A 20,888-nucleotide genomic window follows, 5' to 3' on the forward strand; every position below is an offset into this window, starting at 1 on the left:
CAATTTTTCTTGCTGTCCTTTTGGTAGCACTGGTAACAGTTACACTACAAAGAGCATCTAAGAATGGTTTAGCATACCTAAGAATGGTTTTCAGCCATTAGACATACTTTTCAGTTCAGTATATACAAAAATGCCCTTTGTTTTTTTTTCATTTTAGAGCTCTTTGAAATGGTGAATTATTGCAAAGTTCACAAGTGACTATTTACCAGAAGACAATGATGATTCCATAAACTGGAATGCAATTGATGAAATTTCCTAGGACAGTCTATTTAACAGAAAATCTAGTAACCAATGAAACAAAAATCTGAGTAGAAGCTGGAAATGTGCTCATTAGCACTAGCATGATCATAATCACAAATCCCTGGATTCTCTAGCCCTTCATTCACATGAATCAAATATTTTTATTATTTGAGTATCAGTGTGTGCCTGTGTACACTATGCAGAGTGCCCTTAGAGAAGAGGTTGAAAACACTATGGTAGCTTGAGGATTTTATACTTGTCTTCTAGAGAGCTATTTAAATAAAGTAAGTACAGGTCTTCCAGGTTCAAATTTCTGTGGTTCTGTGTTATTATACAGTACCTAAATGAAATTACTTATTAACTAAATTAAAACATGCATATGTAGAAACATTAGCGTCTCTTGTCGTTTTTAAACAAAGAGCTCAGCTTATTCAATGTCCTATCTATTGTAGAAAGAAATGCCTTTGCCTTTTATTTCCACAGAATCACTAAGCCCTAGCTAGAGAACTGTACAGTGAAAATATTTCATAGGCTGACAAATAATCTTGGCTGACTCTCAAAGCATCAGGAGGAAACAGAAACCATTAAAACTGACATCTTAGGAAATCAAAACCAACTCTAAATTTTATTATCTGGTAGAGATAGGCCATGCAGCAATTTAAAAAACATTCAGTCCCTGTTGGTAAGATTGAAAACTGATGCAATCACTGTGGAAATCAGTATGGAGAACTTTTAAAAAACTAAAACTAAGCAGCATAAGTGGCATACCCCTTTAATCCCAACACTCGGGAGGCAGAGGCAGGCAGATCTCTGTAAGTTCAAGGCCAGCCTGGTCTACATAGTGAGCTCCAGGACAGCTGGGGCTACAGGGAGACCCTGTCTCAAAAAGACAACAACAAAACAAAACAAAAAAACCTAAAATAAACCTATCATATGATCTGGTCAAGCCAATCCTTGACAAACACCCAATGGACTCATCCTGCTACACAGATACTTGCATAGCCATGTTTGTTACTGCTCTTTTCACTATAGCTAAGAAATGGAAACAACCTAAATGTCCCTCAATTGACAAACAGACAATGAAAATGTGCTTCATTTAGACATTGGAGTGCTACTCAGCAGTAAAGAAAAACAAAATCATGAAATTTGCAGGTAAATGAATGGGACTAAAAACTGTTATACTACATGAAGTAACAGAGATTAGAAAAACTAGTGACATAAGCTCTTTTTTATTGGTGGATCTTAGGTCTAAATCCCTAAATGCTGAGTATATATCCTATGAGTATATAATCTGGCAAAACCCAGGAAAATGGAAAAGAATCATAGGGATAAAAGGGAAGAAGGTGTGAGAGAGGGGGGTATTACGAGACAGGTGTTATTAAGGGGAAAACAGGGAAGGGGGCACTTTAACTGGGGAGAGAAAAGGGATGATTATACATGGGGAGTGGGAGTAAAGATAATGCCTAAATAGCATGAAAAACTAGAGGGAAATGTATTAGCTCAAATCCTACTGAAAAACACACATGCAATAAATTTATGAGTGCATGTGTATAGCTCCTGGCTATATAGCAAAAAACACAGTGCCAGGCAGGAGAAACCTCCTTTCGAGTTCTTGGTCAGGGTAGTCCAAGAGACTCCCAAAATAACACAGCCCTTGATCTCCTCTAAGAACTTGAAGATAATTCTCTATTGCTGAAGACAGGCCACACTTCAGGTACAGGACTTGGAGCAATCAAGCAGGATTTGACCTGGAAGTCTCCTCCCTGAAGACTAGCTCTCATGTATCAGAAGATAGCACAGAAGTTACCAAGAGAGAAAACCAATCAATGGCCCTATCCAGCGCAAAGCCTCAAAAACAACGACTGGCTCAGCAAACTCTCACTATTGGTGCATAGTGGCTTTTTTTCTTTAGGGTAATCAACTGCTGTCTAATTGAAATTAAGAATTGCTCAGTGGGAGGAAACTTATTTGTGGTATTACAAACAGAGCCAAAACACATGGCTGGAGAAGTCAAAGATCCTAGAGGAAAAACCTACTTTTACCATATCCCCAGACCAATGTAATTTCTTATTTTTCTATTCTTTTTTTTCTTTTCTTTCTCTCTCTCTCTTTTTTTGGGGGGGGGCAGCGACATGGTCTTCCTAGTCCCAGTCCACCTGGAAGTCACTATGTGAACCAGGCTGGACTCATCTCACTGAGATCTGCCTGCCTCTGTATCCCCACAGCTGGGATTAAAGGTGTGCGACAACACAACTGGTTCTTACTTTATTCTAAACATGAATCCTATATTTACAGAAGAATGTCTGACAAACTACAGAGTGCATATGGCTGCCAACCATTTTCTCACTGATTACCTGCTGTGGATGTCTTTGCACTACAGCAGCAGAGGATTAGTTGTAGCAAAACTAAAAATATTTACTACATGGCTCTGTTACAGAAAAGAGATGTTGGATTGGGAATTTTGCTCAGGAAATTAAGAGCCCTTATCTAGCAAATCCAAGGCCTTGGATTTTATCCCCAGTATTAGAGAGAAAAAAAAGCAGTACAGAAAAGATCTGCTGAAATCAATCTTCAAAGAAAGTTCACTGCCATAATAATTACTAAGCTGATTTAACTCTTTGAAACTGATTATTTCACAAAAATAAACATGTATTTCCTCTTCAAGTCCTTCAATGAAATAAAATGCTCTACCACCCATAATTTAATGAGTCTAAAGAAGAAAAATAAATGTCAGGCTTTCAAGTTCCAAAGAAACTATCACATAGAGCAGGGAAGAACATGCAGGTTACAACTGCCATAAGAACAAAATACATCTTTATGAATGCACAAAGGTGCCTGTCCTAGTTACCTTTAATTGACAACTTCAGTTGAGCCTAGAGTTATCTGAGAGGACAGGATAGACTGAGGAGTTGCCTAGATCAAAATGGCTTGTGGGTATGTCTGTGACGAATTGTCTTCATTGCTAACTGATATAAAAAGGTTCACTGTGAGCAGCACCATGCCTAGGCAGGTGGCCCTGGGCTTTATAAGAAAGCTAGCTGAAGGCAAGCAGAGATGACACAGAGGAGCACTTGCTGCTTTTGCAGAGGACCCAGGCTTGGTTCCCAGCACCCACATGGTAGCTCACAACCATCCATAACTCCAGTTCCAAGGGATCCAATGCCTGATTCTGACCTCTGATGGCACTACATGAACATTTTTCATGTAGGCAAAATACTGATACACATAAAAATAAATTTTTAAAAACTTTTAAAAATTAAAAGAAAATTAGCTAAGAATGAGACTGTGAGTGAGTGAGCCATCAAGTAGCATTCCTCCACTGTTTTGGCTTGACTTCCTGCCCTGACTTCCCTCAATGATAAGCCTTGACCTACAACTCTAAGCCAAATTCTTTTATCAACTAAGTTGCTTTTGGTTAGAATGTTTTATGACAGCATACATCATAATTCACTGGTTAGTTTGTTGATCACCTTGAATTTAGAACTTTACATCTTGATAAGACTTCTTGGCATTGTCATTTGGGGAACAGTCACATGGGCTTAATGTGAATGTTACAGAATCACTGAATGTCTTAAGGATTGATATTATGTCAAAATATTTACCAGTTTATGAAATATTTCTGTTTACTTATACCAGGAATGCTTTAATAATGATTAAAACTGGTTTAACATCATAAGAATTTTACACTTCTGGTTTAACTATAAGAAGTTTACAATTTTGAGAAATAATGTAATCAAAATAAGCAAAGAATAAGCTATACATAAGGAGCTCTTATGTTTTGGTTTCCAAGTAAAAGTAACCTGATTATATAAAACAATTATTTGTAGGTGGTAAAAACAACTAAAAATAGAATGTCAGTATGAGATTCTTATGGCTATAAAAACAAACCACCAATGATGCAATGCAAATTTTTATAATGAAAATGCTCTACTTTGTACCCATCTAATTATATTTGTTCATCAACTTTGTCTTTGCTGTACTATCAACTAACTTGGTAGATGGTGATAATTTTTCTACACAAAGCAATCTAGACAGACTTTATATGTCTGATTTAGGCAGGGTTTTGAAAGAGGGAGGTACACAATACACACAATTTCACTCTGAAAAGTTTAAAATGAGGACTACAAAAGGAAATTGCATCTAGAAGCTTTAAATCATTTTAATCTTCAATATTGCTAATTCCTAATGAGCCAAACTGCCTACAAAAAAACAGGTTATTTCTACAAAGTGCCCTGTTTTCCCACACAACTTTATTTCAGAAATATTTTATGAGAAGTCTGTTACACACTGTTTCCTATCTGGTTTATATTTAACTATAGCCCACTGTGTACCTTTTTAAGCTCTCAAACCAGATGGTCGTGATATCACAAAAATGTGGCAGGTCATACTAGTTCAGGGAGTTTCTCTGGCTTCACTTTCTTGTAGTTAAGGTAACCTTGAGCTACTCAAGCCTTTTGTGTCTTTTCAAACTTGGGAGTAATATAAAGGCACTGAGTCTTATCACATTTAATATGAAGATTTATGAATTACTCTGCCTTTACTGCAAAATGTTTATAATCAATGTATACATCAAGAAGTACAAAGTACATGAATTAACATCATCCAACATGAAATATTTATTTATTTGCAAATATTGCTTAAACTACCTCTAAACATTTCTACAGGAAAAAAAGTCATGTAATTGTACCTAGTTAACATGTTGTCTAAAATTCAGGAACAAAACTACTAGAGGTAGAATATTTCTAAAGCAAAATCTAAAATATTTCAGTATTTAAAATCTATTGAACATCTTTTCAGCAATGTCTAAATTCAAAAAAACAAACAAATAGAAACTTCTAAAATTTAACACACTTTCTGATCCCAAGCATTCTAGATAATTTTCTTTGTATTCTAATTGTAAGAAATAGTTTTCTCTCAGTTCTAAAATTCATGTAATACCATTTTATTATAATTTACTTGTATATCAAATAAGTATACTTAACCCAACTTTGTTTAGACTTTTAATTTTGTGTTTATAAGAACAGTGCTACTTTTAATGTACAGTACTAAAGAAGAACAGTGCTACTTTTAATGTACAGTACTAAAGAATCTTAGTAGATAAACTAGTAAGTAACTCAAATGTTTCAATGGATATCACCATGTTTTTCAGTTGTATAGGAAATCATTATAAACTGATTAGATGAAATTAAGTGGGTTTAAGAGAAATTATTTGCATAGATTCAAAAATTCTTTTGGGAAAAAATGCAACAACAGACAAAATTTGTGTAACAAACAGTATTTACATTATATTTGATAATATTAATAAGCTTTTCAATATTTCTTACCTGCCCCTTTCAACTGCCAAGGCATCAAGTTCATCAAAAAAAATAATGGAAGGAGCCACTGCTCTTGCTTTACGAAATAGCTGGTGGAAAGATTATCACATTCGTCAGGTTAGCAAAGACCTGGTTTCAGTGTGAAAACTACTTAGCGCCAATTCTAACAATATACAAAACAACTTAAAATAGTGCCCAGGACATTACAATGGATTTTAAACTAACATCTTTAATGGTGAGTACACAGACCAAAAACCAAACCGAACCAAACCAAACCAAACAAATACACCCAATAAACAAATAAATAGCCAGAGGCTGCATAGGAGGCCAGTTAAGCAATCAGAGAAACTCAGTTAAAATACCAACTAAACCAAGGGCTGAGGGAATGGAATGTCAGCAGCAAATTTACTTCTTTAAACCTCAATTTCTACATCTAGGAAATGAAGATAATAATAGATGCCCACTTCAGAAGATTAAGAAATAGTAACAAAAAGAACATAAAAAATTTGGCATAATGCATAGAACTCAATAAATAATAAATAAATAGTATTATCATAAAAATGTTTTTTTAAAGTCAGTCACAGGTTAGCATAGAAAATATTCATATTATCTCTAAGTCACACATCTGACTCATTTCTTTTTAGATTGTGTGGGAAAATGGTTGGCATAAACCCTAGACAAGAAAATTGGCCAAGTCTCACAGGAACATAAACAGGCTTGCAGAGAATCCAATGAAACTACTACAATTAGAGAATGACCAAGAGCCAATGAGGGTGATGTATGGAAATAAGCTGGGCAGAAGAAGGCAGCGTGGGTAGAAAGAACTCCAAATGTGTTTCTCATAATTTAGGCCACCATTTTTTGTTCATTTGTTATATGATCATAAGAATACAGTCATCAGTATCAGTAAATATTGCCCTTTTCACATTATCATGATCAATTAGTGCTTTATAAAATTGCCTTTATCTACAATTTAAAGCAGAAAAAAATGACACAAAATAATTTTAAATATTTTCTCATGGCAAAGTATTTGAATCCCCACTTCTTCTGACTAGTACTAAGGTCTTCACAAATAGGGACCACTACTTCATCGCTATTTGTTCTTGTCCTACAGCTTCTGTGAGCTTATAGAGGCCTTATGTGTGGCAGAGCTTGAGGCAGGTCAATCTCTGTTCAATAAAATCAAGACATGCAGTCAAATGCTAACTCCAGATGCCCCAAGTTAACACAACTTGAACAACTCATATGAAGGAAAAGTATATCAGTCATGCACTGGCATTTAACAGCCTGGCTTTAAAAGCCAACAGACAGAAGGAAGACACATTGTTTAAACCAACAGGTACAGGTAAGATAATACGATGCAATGCCTGCAGAAGCCAAAAGAGGGCATCAGATACGCTGGAACTGGAGTTATTATGAATGGGTGCTAGTCGCCAATGTGGGTGCTGGGAACCAAATCTGCATCCTCTGCAAGAGCAGCCAATGTCTCTCCTGAGCCATTTTTCCAGCCCTGCCAAAACTGCAATTTTAAATAATAAAATATTTCCCTTAAGAAAAATTATTCCAATAGAATCTGAATTTGGCATTTCATCCCATTACCCAAAACAAAGTAGAAACCACACAGAAGAACAGAGGTGTGATTTTCTCTTAAGGTATAATCTTCTTACCTCTCTAACTGCTCTTTCAGATTCACCAACGTATTTACTCATTAATTCAGGGCCCTACAAGGAAAGAAAACAGTGGTACAGTGTCTTTATAAGTCCAACGACCTATAATTTCTTGATTAAGGAGGAAAAAATATACACAAAAGAAGAGGAAAAATTAAAATTACTTTTAATTAAATTCTCTTAGCATGCTTATTTCCCAAGTATTATTTATGCCTCAAATACTAAAGCTATTCTATTCCTAAAACCACAAATCAATTCAAAAGATAGCCTGTGACTGAACATGTTTTAACATCTTGCTTACTTTCTGACTATCCGTCCATCCAAAGTTTTATGATACACCAGGGATAGTGCTAGGCACCAAAAATAGAAAAGCCTGATTTAGAAAACTGACAGTCTAATCATTAGCTGGTATACATGCTCCTCAGTTTATACCTAAATCCATAGACTAATAGCCTTTTCTGACAAGAATCCCCTAGAAAGTCCTCTTATAGTTCCATGACCCTAAAAAGATTCATGTATTCTATAACAGTATCTTACAATACTTGCACAACTAGGCCACAATAGGCTCTTCTTACCCACTACTGTTGTCAGAAGAATTAACTTCAATAAACAGTATTGGGACCACCCACACTGTTAACATCCCAGTATGACAGTCTTATAACTAAACTTGTAGAAAAGTTCCATAGTGTCTAGTCTCTATTTACTGGCGCCCAGTCTGAACTATCTGGATATCTGTCTGCCACACAATACTCAATCAGGTTGATAAGTTGTCTATTTCCTTCTTACACCCAGTTATTCTATATGAGGTATCAAGGCTGAAAGGCATGGCTCTCTAGAAATAAAATTCTACCAATTTTACTAATTAGCTTTAACACAAGACCTTCTACCCTCTGTGTAAGCAAAAATTAATTACATTAAAAATAACATGTCTAGTAATACTGAAAATGTACTATACCCCTTGACAAGAACTTCTGGGTACAAACATATCCTAAGGAAACCCTTAAACATACATTCACAGAAACACATGAAGGAATATTATTAATCAACTATTTATGGCAACAACAATAAAACCTGAAAAACTTCAAAATGTCTTGATATAAAAAGGGCAAATTAATTTGTCATGTCCTCACTAAATGGAGCATAAGGGTTCAGAATGTGAACGGAGGAACAGAAAAAGGAAAAGGACTGAAGGAGATTAGAGGTAGGGAGCCAGCAAGGAAGCTACAGACAAGAGAGAGCACTGCCTAATCTGAGTATGAGAAAGAGTAAGAGTTCTCAATGCTTGGAAAATGTTAAAGATGATGCTAGATTCCAAATTTTCCCATTGATTAGCAAGATCATTCTACACGTTTTCATCTGGAAAGACTGATTTTACAGTTCTGCACTATGACTTAAAATAACAGTGTCAAATAAAATTGGTGCTTTTCATTTACCTGTAGTAAATTACACTTTTCCTAAATGTGACCATGGACAAAGTATTAAGAAAGTGACTACAACAAGTTTCAAGCCCCAACCAATAAAATAAGTTTTAATTAGCAGAATGGGTTTTTTTTGGGAGGCAGGATATGGTTAGGAATTGCATGCAGATTTTATTCAGTTTAAAGCAACTAATTAGGCAACTTGTGGCCTGACGAGATTCAGAAAGGAAACTACTGGTGTCATTGTTTTTATTAGACTTACATATCAAGTCTTTTTTTTCTGGTAATTGTCCATAAAAGCTAAGGATTTGCCATAAAATACTGATATAATGAGGGTTTTTAAAGCAGGCAGTATAAGTCAAGGCATATTATATAATGCTTTTTAATAATCTGGCTTTACTGAAAGAGGTTAGAAAACATGGGGAAACTGTCATTGGTCTCCTTAGACAATTGTTCTAAAAATGAAAACTTCAAAATTAACATTGGGAAGTACAAGATTATGATCATTTTATGATCTCTCCTCTACTAAGTACAATGTCAGTACTACCTTACTATTGTTAATAGAAATTTTAATGTGACTTAACCATTATATAAACAGACTTGGAAATGTGAGAATATGGCAGCAGCCTCAAGTAGTTGAAAGATCACTCATTCTAGTACCATGTAGAGGTAGACCACAGGAAGCCTGGGAAGAAACAATGCTTTCTCTTGGGGTGGGTAGAAAAGGGAGCTGAGAAGATGAGTAATACATATTTGATTTTTTCTTTTATATATATTTTATTTATTATTATTTTATACTCCAAAAAGAAGCAATTTTTAACATATTTTTCCAGAAATAGCTTGAAGCTGGTTTTATATATATAAAATCACTAATAAGTTTAAGGAGGGAAAATAGGAATAAGAAATCAAAGAAAATTAGATTCGACAACAACAGGCTCACTTTGTTGGAATAATGAAGGTTTCTATTAGCTCTGTTCTCTCTCTCTCTTTTTTTTTTTTAAATCCTAACACATTTATTGGGCTTGCTAGCATAGAGTGGGGGTTTATTTACAGAAGAGTGGGTCCCCCCCAAATTACAGCTGCACTGGAAAGTCCACACTCAAATACAGATCTTGTGACTTCCCAACAGCTGCACGAAATGGCAAGAGAGGTGACTCATGGCATTCTTGGCTTATATATCCTTAGCTCTCCCCCACATGCAGCTAAGATCAACTGATTGGGTGAGAGGGGTAAATGACTCCCCCATCAATTCCTTGAGTGTGGGAAGGAGGTGTGACTATAGCTTGCTGGCATAGAGGTTGGAGAATACTTCCAGGTAATACTCCACCCCTTCCTCTGACTCTTGCATTCTTTCTGCCAACCAGATTTGAAAATTTAATACAAGAATTCAGCACTATGAAAAGGTCTGGGCTGGAGTAATTCAAGTTAGGCATTACTAATAAGTAATGGCAGTAACGAAAGTAGCTCCTAAAGAATGTGTGATTTTTGTACTGAACTACATGATGATGAACCTCACCCAGATGATTGGACTGCAAAAGGCAACCCAAACAGCTGAACTGTTATGCTGTATTGGTCTAGAATTTAATATATCAGAGTGGTCTCGAATTTAATATTATCAGTGCACTTTGATCACCAAGGGAAGCTATTTTGAGTGTAAAGTTCGAATTGTTAAAATTCATAACATTCTGATATGGAGGTACAAAAGTTTATATTCTGTTTCAAAAATAAATACTACATTTAGAGAAAACAGACACAATCTTCTACCATCCTTTTTGGTCCATGAGATCAAATATATATCCATTTCTTAAAAATAGAATTAAGGGGCTAGCTCTGCAGTTGAGAGCACTGGTTGCTCTTGCAGAGGATCTGAATTTGGTTCTCAGCACCCAGTGTGGCTTAACTATAACTCAAGTTTGAGGGGATCTGATACCCTCTTCTGGCCTATGTAGGCATTGCAATGCACATTATGCACTTAGATACATACAGGCAAAATACTCATACACATTAAAATAAATAAAAAATTTTAAAAATAGAAATGAGTAATAATGAGTGTGAGCTAATTCTGTGGGGTCTTGCTAAATGTCTGCTATATATTAGCTCTGCTGTGGTTTGCAGATTGCTTGATGTGTCTTCCAAAATGTTCAAGTATTGGGAACTTGGTCTCTGATGTGGTAGTATTCAGAGGTAGAGTCTAATGAAGCCCTGAGGTCACTAGGGAATTGCTCTCCAAAGGGATGTTGAGTTTATGGGACTTGAGCACAACAACAGCATCAGAATCAGTCTCTGGCTACCTGTTTTGTAAAGATCTCTTGTACCTATCCACACTCTTGCCAAGATGCCATCTACCAGCAGGCCCTCACCAGACTTACAGCCTCCAAACCTGTAAGCTCAATAAATCTACTTATAAGTTAACATGCCTCAGGTATTTTGTCATAATAAAACAAACAAACAAACAAATCGGGAATACAATTTTCCTTTAGCCATGTTAGGTGTAGATACTTGTCATAATTTTAATTTAAAAACCGAATACAAAAAGGTAATTTGTCCAAAATAACACAATGGCAGTACCATGCTTCTCAGCTCTTAACTGTTATAGTTGACAGAAAACTGCCCTGAACACTTATCCACTATTGGTATGAAGATAAGGAAAAGATTCAATATAGAGCTTGTGAACTACTACAGAATGCTGTGAGTACAAGGGCTTTAGGAATCATTTAGTCTAGCTTGCCTAAGAAGCAGGTTTTACTAAAGGAAACAAGAGGGCAAAAGAGCTGAATTACAGGCTAAAAATCCTAGCATGAGTTATGCAGTGGAAGAGATACAGTGCAGAACTCTGCTTTATATGCTAATATTATTTCTGGAAGTTATGCTGTCCTCAGCATTTCCATACTCTAAAAAGAGAAAGTGTCCCTTTGATTGTACAATGCACCAGCAATGCAAATTAAGAGGTCGTAAGCAAATCAAGTGGCAAGGATGACTCCTAAATCTTTCCAAATAAATAACTACGTGGCTTAATTTGAAAATAAAGTATAAATAGGGCTTTGGATAAATACAGTATGATCTGTAAGTCTCACATTTACTCAAAGTTTTATATTTTAAAAATAACACACAATTCCTACAATACTGTGTATAGCTTTAGTTGTCAACCTGACACACCTGTTTAGAGGGACCTCAATTGAGGAGCTGTCTCCATTGGACTGCCTCTGGCCATGTCTGAGGGGCATTTTCTTGATTGCTGAGTGATGTGAGAGGGCCCAGCCTCCTGTAGGCAGTGCCACCCCTGGGCAGATGGTCCTGAATTATGTAAGAAAGCAGGCTAAGCACAGACCAGGGGAACAAACAAGTAAGCAGGGTACCTCCATGGTCTGTGTTCCCGGTTTCTGCCCTGAATTCCTGCCTTGGCTTCCCTTGATGATGGTGTATGCTTGCAAGCCAAACAAACCCTTTCTTCCCCAAGTTGGTTTTGGTCAGTGTTTTTATTACAGCAACAGAAGAATAACTAATACAGATACTGCTGCTAAGATGAGGCTGTTCCTTAAAAATTATACTTAATAGATAACCTTAGCTATCTAGTCCTAACATTTTATCTGCTAGATAGTAATGTGCTACACTAAAAAGTGTGAGCAATAAAAACTCTAGAATTAATACTATACATTGCCTTATTTGGGCATGTAATCTTCAGCACCTGTGGCCAAGATTTATAGTGTCCAAGTTTATGTAAAAAACAAACAGGGGCTGAAGAAATGGCTCAGAGGTTAGGAACACTGGCTGTTCTTGCAGAAGACCCAGGTTCCAATCCCAGCACCCACACAGCAGCTAACAACTGTCCTTAATTCCAGTTCCAGGGGATCTGACAGCTTCTTCTGTCCTCCTCGGGCACTGCACGGCACAGGTGCACTTACCTACATGCAGGCAATACACACATACACATAAAAATAAAAAATATTTTTTAAAACACACAAAAAATGAAAGATACATGTGAAAATATTTGCCTAGCTATTCTATTAAGCTAGTAAGACTTGCTAAACTTGACTGAGCTTTTTAATATGTTTCATTATTTTATGCCACATCAATAACAAATTCTGCTCCATAATCATTTCTAGGACTTTTCCAGCCTTCCAAGGGCTGCCAAAATGTGTCTGACATCTGCTTGGTACTTTGGCCTATTATAATTCAAATTAAGTTTTTTTAAGTTATAAAATGTCTGGGGAAGGCAAGTTAACCTGGGTTAATTATGGTTAATTTTGAGGGAATATGCCCATAAAAACCCAAACTCACATGTAATAGAATTACATATACATCCTGTGAGTGAAGGATCTTGAAAATTAGTACAAAGTACAGCATTGGCATATACAAGGCCATTCTGGGAAAAGTTTCAAAGAGCAGGAGAGCAGGTATCAAGTGTGAGTCAGAAGTGCTGCCGACAAGTGAAAGACCTAAAAAGTGAGAAGTTGGCAGAGAAAGGAACTGATATTCAAACTCTTCCTCTCAAAACAACATGACGCAAAACTTTCCAACAATTCATTTATGTAAGGGGGGGGGGCAGGACCATGCTAGCACTAATGAAGCTGGATCTATCTATCTATCTATCGATCTATCTATCTATCTATCTATCTATCTATCTATCTAATCATCTATCTATCTATCTATCCATCCATCTCATTTGCCCATATATTACTGTCACCTACCTCAAATAGATAAAAATAACTTGTTTCCGTACAGAGACACCTTCATATGCTCTCATAAGGACAGCAGTAGGAGGATAGGGTGGAAAGAAGCCAGAAGACAGTGTAACCAACACCCTACCTTTATAGCTAGAAAATTCAGCCCACTTTCATTGGCCAAAGCCTTCGCTATCATTGTTTTGGAGCATCCAGGTGGCCCATACAGGAGAACTCCTTTAGGTGGCTGAATGCCCATTCGGATGAAAGACTTGGGATGCTTCAAAGGCCATTCCACAGCCTGTTTCAATTTCAGTTTGATATTTTCCAGTCCTCCTATATCTGACCAGGATACCTATAAAACAGAATTTTTTGTGTTCTTAAAATTAATTTTAATTAGTCTTTACTGAACAAAGGAAGCCTCCTCAAGCAAACACAAATCACTCTTCATTACATTAGGTTTTAATGTGTTCAGTATAGCCTGGTCTCTTTATGACAGTCATCATAAGTTAGCACAAGATTCCTGTTAAAAATAAAAATATCATTGAAACAATCTTTAATCTAAGTTTTCATAGGCTAGAGAACAAAGAAAAGTAAAACACGTCACCAGCAAAATATGAGCAGGAGACTGAACCATTACAGAATCAGTAAGATCCTAAAACATTAAGAATTACAAGAGGGGGGCTGGAGAGATGACTCAGCGGTTAAGAATACTGACTGCTCTTCCACAGGACCCAGGTTCGAGTCCCAGCACCCACATAGCGGCTATGAACCGTCCTTAACTCCAGTTCCAGGAGAATCCGAAGCCCTCTTCTGACCTCTGCGGCACTGCATGACACGGGTGCACTCACATACATGCAGACAATACACTCAAACACATAAAATAAAAATAATAAATTTTTTTTTTTAAAAAAGAATTACAAGAGGTAAATCATGGTACATAATGGAGTTATACATTGTAAAAATACTAAAGAAAAACATATTTCTGCTTGCATAATATAAATACTACTTAAATGCTTGAACTTACTGCTAAGTCTTTTAGATTCCTTTAAGTTTCATTTGTCTAAAATTTTAGTGATCTATTATCTCATTTATATACCTATTTAAACTTTAAAAAAAATTATTTTAAAGTTATTTTTGTAATCCTTAAGCTTTTCTGTCTTTAGCATATAATTTAAAATGTCCTCCTAACTCCTTAACTAAAAAATATCTCTGAAACCAAGTATTACATATATAAAATACAATTTAGAGACACAATCTATGCACTAGATAATACAAGGAAACAGGAGACTAAGACATAAAACCAGGTCTAAAGAACTTAAAAACTAGAAACTAGTACCATACACATAAACAACCACTATACAATGGAAAGGATACTAACTGCACTAACAGAAAGAATCACTGGGAACACTCGAAAAGAAATACTGATTCCAGCTGGAAGATAATTTGAAAGTCAACTCTTTAATGAGGGGGAGAAATAGGGTAATGAGGGGGAGAAATAGGGAGGGAGGGAAAACCACAAAGGCTTAGATGGAGGAGGGAGGAAACAGAAAAGTGGAAGTCATATAACAGAAGGCTCCTGAAGACTAGAAGAAAGCAGATCAACATGCATTGTATATAGCAAGATGTCCTTGAAAGCTTTTAATCGAGAAAGCACTATGCAAGGTCTGATCTGTGCTTCAGAAGACTTCTACATGATTCAACATGTGTTTAATGGGGGTGGGTAGGGGGTGGTGGTGTCCAGTTAAAGACCTATCACAAATACCCCCTTAGAAAAGAACTTACCCTGAGCATAGTAGAGCATGCCTTTAGGCAGGCAGAGGCAGGGGGGGATCTCTGTGAGGTTGAGGCCAGTCTGGCATGCACAGTGAGTTCCAGGCCAGCTGGGGCGACAGGGAGACTCTGTCTCAAATAAACAAAGAAGCGAAAACACAAACAAACCAATCAAACAAACAAACAAAAACTACCCATGAACTTCTGTAACCAGGTACAGATATGGCAACATAATGGAATGTGTTACAGAGAAATAAATGAAGGTGGTTTTGTTTGTTTGTTTATTTTTGTTTTTTGAGAGGTCTCCTTGTAGCCCTAGCTGGCCTGGAACTCCTATATACACCAGACTGGCCTCAACCTCACAGAGATCCGCCCCCCAACACCACCCCCCACCCACCCCCGCTAAACACACTGCTGAATCATGTAGAAGTCTTCTGAAGCACAGATCAGACCTTGCATAGCGCTTTCTCGATAGTGCTAGGATTAAAGGCCTGAGCCACCACAACAGCAGGTGAGGTTTCTAGATGGACTGACAGAGAAATTATGGCCCACTTTAGGAGGTAAAATTAAGACTTTTTAATACATAAACTTGGAACTTGGAGCCAAATATGCAAAGAATCAAGAGCGCACAAATGGAAGGTAAGCAACACAAAAGGAACTCTGGAAAAGACAGGACTGGAATTTCAGATTCTGGGAATACCTATACACAAATGATAGTTCTAGAAGCATGAGATCAATTAAAATTACCAACCAATAGGGCTGGAGAGATGGCTCAGCAGTTAAGAGTACTGACTGCTCTTACAGAGGACCAGGGTTCGATTCCCAGCACCCACATGGCAGCTACAAACCATCCTTAACTCCAGTTCCAGGGGAATCTGAAGCCCTCTTCTGACCTCCGTGGCACTGCATGACACAGGTGCACTCACATACACACAGGCAATACACTCATACACATAAAATAAAAATAATAAATATTTTAAAATTACCAACCAAAAAAAGAACAGTGTGGGTCAAAAGCAGACAGTTGGACAAAACCTGTATTTAACAGGTCAGAACAAAGAAGAAAAGTCAGAAAACAGAGATTTGTGCTTACTAATAATAAGAAAAAGACGATGTTTTCCAAATGAACTTCCTAACTTTGTGGATAAATTTTGTTTTCTGCCCAGAGATCAGGAGAGAACAACATATGATCAATCATAATACTGAGATCAGCTGGAACTATTTTTTTCTTCGTGTTTATTTTAAAAAGTAAAATTAATTGTTAAAATGTGTAAAACACTTTTGAGTCTCCTGATACATAAAACCGGTTTTCCATTTTCTCAGTTTTAATGGCACCAATGAATTTCTCTGCAACATCAAGAGTTTAGTGAGACTAGAAACCTGTCTCCTAGCCCAAGTGTAGCAAGCACCACTTAGCTGCTATGCATGCCAGATTAAAAAAGAATACAGTCATCTTCTCCATGCTTGGACAGCGTTTGTTAAAGACAGTAGAATCCCAAATAAAGGCAACGCCACAGTGTACATATAACTGAGTCTGCGCCTTAGGCTAGCTGATCTGTACTGCTAGCATAAGCTAACAACTGCTACTTTAATAATAAGTGGTGCTCCAATCCAAGTTCATGTCAAATCTACTGTAGACAAAGAACCATACAAAAGAGAAACTTGGAGGGCTGGCAACTTTTCGTGAATGCTTTGTAAGCAAGCAATCCCTAATAAACTCATTTTACCCATGAGGCTAGACTTGTATGAACAATTCTTTGGGCTGTCAGCATAGCCCCAGTTCAGAGGCAGACATTTCTTCTATGTTTCCCAAGAAAACTCACTAAGCAATAAACACTAGGACTTATTTTATCTTTCCCTCTCGTTTGATTTCTGATTTTACTATTTGGTAAAACTAAAATTAGCCTTGTATCAGTGTACATGACTTAAGGCTCTAAAACATGCACCACTGACAGGATCATAACTATTGTTTACCAGAGAAGGCATGGATTATTGGTATATCTACGTCTGCATTTAGCAGAAAAGCAGCAGAGCTGTTAGACCCTAATGAGCAGTTTCTGCTGGTATTCTCTAGTTCCATTTGTTCTTTTTTTGCTTGGAAACCATTCAAGCATATACAAAAGATGAAGAAATTCATTTTTAATGCAATTAACACTTAGATGTTTGCACATGCGTTTCTAATCTCTATATATCTGATTATTACTAGTCATAGTCGGTTACTTTCTCAGCTCCTTGGCATCTGAGCATGGATATAAAGTCATCAGGTAGATTTCAATGGTAATGGTTTTCACATCTGCTAATTATTTGACTTGTAATAATCAGATCTATAGAGGTTAGAAATGCATGTGCAAACATCTAAGTGTTAATTGCATTAAAAATGAAATTTTCTGTATGAAAATGTGTTTTAATAATGAAATGGAGATCTTTTTTAAAGGTTAAAACCTCATTCATTTTATGTCTTACAGAGTTTATACTGAGTACAATATTGTATAACTGTATTAATTCAACTGTATACCTAAAAACTTACAGCTAATTTTGAAAGAGATGCATCTTAGCTCTAGAAATTGTTATTGAATATATCAATGCTGTTGTAATGAAATGCTTCGTCTATGTAGTTATTAAATAAATAATTTTTTAAAAGATGAAATTCAAACAAGATCTATATTAAATGCCACAATCCACCAGTTTTAATATTTGCCATATCTACTTCAGTGAATGCTTTTACTCAACATTCATACATATTTCACATACTGACACAATCAAATTTTAAATTTCCTATTAGATTTTTTTTTTTAAGAGTAAGCAAGCTATGCCACCTTTTCTAAACACTCTTAAAAACGCCTCTCAGCCTTTAATTCCAAAACTCAGGAGACAGACAAGCGGATCTCTGTGAGTTCACGGCCAGCCTGGTCTACACAGTGAGTTCCAGGTCAGCTGGGCCTTAAAAAAATGCCTCTCATAAGAATATGCTGGGAAAAAATTTAAAGACAGTAGTAAAAAATCTAACTAGGTATCATAAAGTAAAAGACTTAAGGAGAAATAATTTGACAAGGTTTCATCACAGTGCTTTTCAGTTTTATGCTTTAGCAGTGAAATATACATACACACATGCTTCTACTCACATAGACACACTAACATATAAAAAGATATACTATATGCTAGGCTACATAACTAATAAACTACATCAGTATTTACAGCTTATCCCAAATGTGAAGTCAGGGACACAACTCTTTAAACATGAAAGAAATAAAATAATGTAACATGATACCCTATGACATCCATCCACTGACTGTAATTACCAGACTCATACAGCAAGAATGCAATATGTAAACATGCCCCAGGAACATACGAGTTACATATTGTAGTGATGCAAAACAATTATGAATGCCAATTTAGGCAAGAACATTAATAAAACATTCTTAAAGGTCAATATAGAAGTACATCCTTCATAGTCAATTGTTTTTAAAACCTAAACTCTATACTCATAAAGGCTAGGGAGGATTTGGTTCTTCCTTTCTGTATGAAACTAACTATCCTGCAGTGAAATCTGATAATCTCCAGTAAATTCTGGGTTCAATACATCTCAGGATGCTTGGCCTCCAAAGTCTTTGAAAAGAAATTAAAAGTGAGTAAAAATTAAGCTTTGAAAAAGGCAAGCATAAATTTAGCAATCCAGGACCTTGCTCAACTTGATCTACATACAGACCTTTCCCAACAAAGCATATGAAGCAGCATGGGACTCCAATCTACATGGAGCTGCACACACACACACCCTCTTTAAAAAGCAATTTGTCACTTTGACATATACCTCCCAAGAAATCTTTAACAACTCCCACCTTCTGTTGCACTACCCTGAAGCATATCCTGGAACTAGGGGCAATTCACAGAACCAGTCTGGACTGGTTTTGGATGCATGCTGTGCAATGAGGCAAACTATGCTTTGAATGAACTTTTAAGGAAAACTCCCTATTTATCATCTTATGTCTACTGAGCATGCATATGATTAAAATGAGGTACATTATGGGAAAGGACACTCACAGTGAATAGAAGTTTATATAACCAAAGCCTAGCAATCAAAACATGAAGCCACCGATACTCCACCCCTAGCAACCATCTCCCCTTGACCCCCGAAAACAAACCAAGAGGTAATCCAACGCTCTTGAACAATTTTGCTCAAGTAGCATGCTGCTGCTGCTCTCTTACAGCTTATCTACTCTGGATTTTACATTGTCTTTGAATAAAAACCTTGATGTGCTATTTGTGTGGACTTCTTTAATTCTTTGAACAAGATGCCAAGAACCTGAAACACCCAGTCAAGATAGCAACCAATCATTAACAGCATCACATGTGCAGTAGGCACTGGAACAGTGGTGAAAGAATATGAGTACATTAGGAACAATTTGGAATATGTGAGCAATTAATTAAAAAATAAAGATTATCTGGGATCCAAATGATTCTCATTGAATAAGACAGTATTGCACTATGAAGCCCAAGTTGGCCTCAACTTCACCACAGTACTGCCTCAGTTTCCTCATTTGCGGAATTACAGGAGCACACCAATATGCCCAGCTATGCACACGACGAATTTTCTATACTTATTTTGTTATATTACGTGAACCCATTTTGTAACAAATACTCTCACATAAACAGACCCCTTTTTAATAAATTACTGTTTCTTAAAGCACTTAAGGTTGGAGTCTTGAGGATTCTGGTTCATGTAACATAATTAAGTTCAGTACAAATAAAAAAACTTTCACTTCAAAATACAATAGACATTAAATTTTCTAAAATATAACTATAAATAAACTATGTCAAAAAAATTTCAAAGCCTACAAAGAACCATATATTGGCAAAAGAACTGTTATTAAAGGTGGGTTAGATGTGAGGAATGGATGAGTAAATTTAGTGAAAAAGAAAACAGTAACTAGAGTTCTAGCTGTGACAGAAAGGAGGACAGATAGTGGCAGTTTTATTCTGAATTTAATGCTAACCAAGATGTACCTCTTGAGGAAAGCTAGGCTCAGTAAGACTCAGAAGCCTCTGTGTACAGAGAAAGCTAATAATGAAGGAAACATGAAGATAATAAGGAGAGAAGAATCTCAGACACAAGATTGGCCATGTGACCAGGGAGACAAGATTAAATTTTGAAACAACTGACTGCCTGTGTTCCCATTCCCTATAAAATGTGCTAGGTGAAGAAGAAAGTAGGTTTTGCGGAATATGTTAATTCTCTGCCTTCCCAGACTGTCTGAACCCTTAAATCTCAACTTAAGACTCAATTCCTATCTCCACTCCTTTAAGTTTGTGGTGACAGGCTGCGCAAACTCTGGCACCCTAGTCATAGCTGTAACTCAGTAGAAAACAGTGAGCTATAAAAACTAGATTCTGGGGCTGGAGAGATGGCTCAGTGGTTAAGAATACTGGTTGTTCTTGCAGAAGACCTGGGTTCGAATCCCAGTACCCACATGGCAGCTAACAACTGTCCGAAACTCCAGTTTCAAGGGATCCAACGGCCTCTTCTGTCCTTCGCAGGCATTACATGACACAGGTGCACTACCTACACGCAGGCAATACATGCATACACATAAAATAAAATAAATAAAAACAATATTTGGATTTAAAAATAAAGATAAAAATATGAACTTCTTGGTTGTCACATTTTTAATCTCAGCACTTGGAAGCAGAGATAAGTAGATCTCTTTGAGGTGAGGCCAGTCTGGTCTACATAGCAAAAGAACAGCCAGGACTGCACAGTAAGACCTTGCCTCAAAATAAATGAACCAACCAATCAACCAAAAAAAAAAAAAAAAAAAA

At 36.5% G+C, this 20,888-nt stretch overlaps 1 protein-coding gene across 7 annotated transcripts in view; it reads right to left on the bottom strand.

Moving 5' to 3' along the window:
- Spata5 (spermatogenesis associated 5) overlaps nt 1-20,888 on the bottom strand; it is a 209,416-nt gene that overhangs the window by 125,892 nt on the left and 62,636 nt on the right. For 5 of the 7 annotated variants that reach the window (XM_008849226.3, XM_029554141.1, XM_008849225.3 and 2 more), the window contains exons 11-13: nt 13,447-13,656; nt 7,223-7,276; nt 5,565-5,644 (exon numbers count right to left, since the gene is read on the bottom strand). The exons of 1 other annotated variant lie outside the window; for it this stretch is intronic. In XM_008849226.3, coding sequence (XP_008847448.1) covers nt 5,565-5,644; nt 7,223-7,276; nt 13,447-13,656 — 344 coding nt within the window. The remainder of the gene's footprint in view (nt 1-5,564; nt 5,645-7,222; nt 7,277-13,446; nt 13,657-20,888) is intronic. One more of the 7 variants, XM_029554142.1, reaches the window with a different exon arrangement.

Source organism: Nannospalax galili, unplaced genomic scaffold, assembly GCF_000622305.1.
Source record: "Nannospalax galili isolate Female #2095 unplaced genomic scaffold, S.galili_v1.0 scaffold64, whole genome shotgun sequence".
Lineage (NCBI taxonomy): Eukaryota > Metazoa > Chordata > Mammalia > Rodentia > Spalacidae > Nannospalax > Nannospalax galili.